General features: G+C 61.6%; 1 protein-coding gene across 1 annotated transcript in view; it reads left to right on the forward strand.

Annotated features, from left to right (window-relative positions):
* Positions 1 to 6: 6 nt before the first annotated feature.
* LOC105528966 (sialic acid-binding Ig-like lectin 11) overlaps positions 7 to 2,119 on the forward strand; it is a 12,339-nt gene continuing 10,226 nt past the window's right edge. Inside the window, exons 1-5 of the mRNA XM_011966004.1 lie at positions 7 to 112; positions 428 to 475; positions 610 to 873; positions 1,469 to 1,516; positions 1,653 to 1,910. Of these exons, the coding sequence (XP_011821394.1) occupies positions 702 to 873; positions 1,469 to 1,516; positions 1,653 to 1,910 (478 nt within the window). The 5' untranslated portion in view covers positions 7 to 112; positions 428 to 475; positions 610 to 701. The remainder of the gene's footprint in view (positions 113 to 427; positions 476 to 609; positions 874 to 1,468; positions 1,517 to 1,652; positions 1,911 to 2,119) is intronic.

The following is a 2,119-nucleotide window of genomic DNA, read 5'->3' on the forward strand; positions in this document are numbered from 1 at the left end:
GTGCTCAGCTTCACGCCCAGCCCCCAGGACGACGACACCGACCTCACCTGCCACGTGGACTTCTCCAGAAAGGGTGTGAGCGCACAGAGGACCGTCCGACTCCGCGTGGCCTGTGAGTGTGGCCTGGGACGCTGGGGCGTGCAGACAGACCCGGTGGGTGAGGAGGGGGAGGAGTCCAGTAGGGCAGTGAGCGGCTGCCAGCTCAGGAGCGTCCAGGGAGAGGAAGCCGTGGGGTCCCAGGATGCGGGCTCAGCCCTGGGAGGGGATGGGAATGGCGTCTGGTCCTCTGTCCACACCCGTCAGTCCCGGCTCTGGTTGTCACTTATCTTTCCTGGGATGTTCCCACTTTCTTTTCCTGGAGGGAGTTTTTTCCAGGTGGGAGGAACAAACTGGCCCTCCCTGAAGCCAGCTCACAATGTTGTTGCAGACGCCCCCAGAGACCTTGTTATCAGCATTTCGTGTGACAACACGTCAGGTACTGAGGGCCGTGGGGCTGGGGCTGGGCCAGTCCTCTTTAGGAGATGAAAAATTTTCATGAAGGTGAGGGGATATGCTCCTCCCTGTAGCCTCTCTCTTTCTCTCTCTCTCTCTCTCTCTCTTTCGGTTCAGCCCTGAAACCCCAGGAAAATCTCACACATCTGGAAGCCCAGAAGGGCCAGTTCCTGCGGCTCCTCTGTGCTGCTGACAGCCAGCCCCCCGCCATGCTGAGCTGGGTCCTGCAGGACAGAGTCCTCTCCTTGTCCCACCCCTGGGGCCCCAGAACCCTGGGGCTGGAGCTGCCTGGGGTGAAGGCCGGGGATTCAGGGCGCTACACCTGCCGAGCGGAGAACAGGCTTGGCTCCCAGCAGCGAGCCCTGGACCTCTCTGTGCAGTGTGAGTGTGCCCAGCAGGGGCCTGGGGTCCATCGGGAGGGCAGAACGGGTGGGGATGCAGGGACTGGGCTCAGGGTCCCAGAGCTGAGGGGGTCTAGAGCGCCAGGTCTCAGGGACTGACATTCTTTTTTTTGGTGTTTTTTTGAGACAGAGTCTTGCTCTGTCTCTCGGGCTGGAGTGCAGTGGCATGATCTCAGCTCACTGCAAGCTCCGCCTCCCAGGTTCACGCCATTCTCCTGCCTCAGCCTCCCCAGTAGCTGGGACTACAGGCGCCCACCACCACTCCTGGCTGATTTTTTGTATTTTTAGTAGAGACGGGATTTCACCATGTTAGCCAGGATGGTCTCGATCTCCTGACCTCGTGATCCGCCTGCACCAGCCTCCGAAAGTGCTGGGCATGAGCCACCTCGCCTGGCCGGGGACTGATATTCTTACCTGTGTAGACCCTCATGCAGTTTGTGTCTGGGACTCAGTGGGTGATTCTGCACTGCCCTTCTATCCCACCCACTTCCCCCACCTCAGTCTCCAGGACGCTTCCCTTTACCCAGAGAGAAGCCCCTGGCCCATCTAGAGCCGGTCCCCTCTCTCCATTTCAGATCCTCCAGAGAACCTGAGAGTGATGGTTTCCCAAGCAAACAGGACAGGTAGGAAAGGGGACAGAGGAGCCAGGGCCTCTCAGTGCCAAATTGGGGGCCCAGGCATCTGAAGGGTCCCCATGCAGGAGGGTCCCTGAGCCCTGAGCCCTGAGCTGCACGTCGATTCTGCCCCTTCCTTCCCTAGTCCTGGAAAACCTCGGGAACGGCACGTCCCTCCCAGTCCTGGAGGGCCAAAGCCTGCACCTGGTCTGTGTCACCCACAGCAGCCCCCCAGCCAGGCTGAGCTGGACCCAGGGGGGACAGACCGTGGGCCCCTCCCAGCCCTCAGACCCCGGGGTCCTGGAGCTGCCTCGGGTTCAAATGGAGCATGAAGGAGAGTTCACCTGCCATGCTCAGCACCCGCTGGGCTCCCAGCACATCTCTCTCAGCCTCTCCGTGCACCGTGAGTGAGGGAAAGGGGACATCTGGGTCCCAGGAAGGGGCCCCTGCTGAGTCCTGTCCTCCATCCCACAGACCCCCCACAGCTGTTGGGCCCCTCCTGCTCCTGGGAGGCTGAGGGTCTGCACTGCAGCTGCTCCTCCCAAGCCAGCCCGGCCCCCTCTCTGCGTTGGTGGCTTGGGGAGGAGCTGCTGGAGGGGAAGAGCAGCCAGG

Source organism: Mandrillus leucophaeus, unplaced genomic scaffold (genome assembly GCF_000951045.1).
Source record: "Mandrillus leucophaeus isolate KB7577 unplaced genomic scaffold, Mleu.le_1.0 Scaffold74, whole genome shotgun sequence".
Lineage (NCBI taxonomy): Eukaryota > Metazoa > Chordata > Mammalia > Primates > Cercopithecidae > Mandrillus > Mandrillus leucophaeus.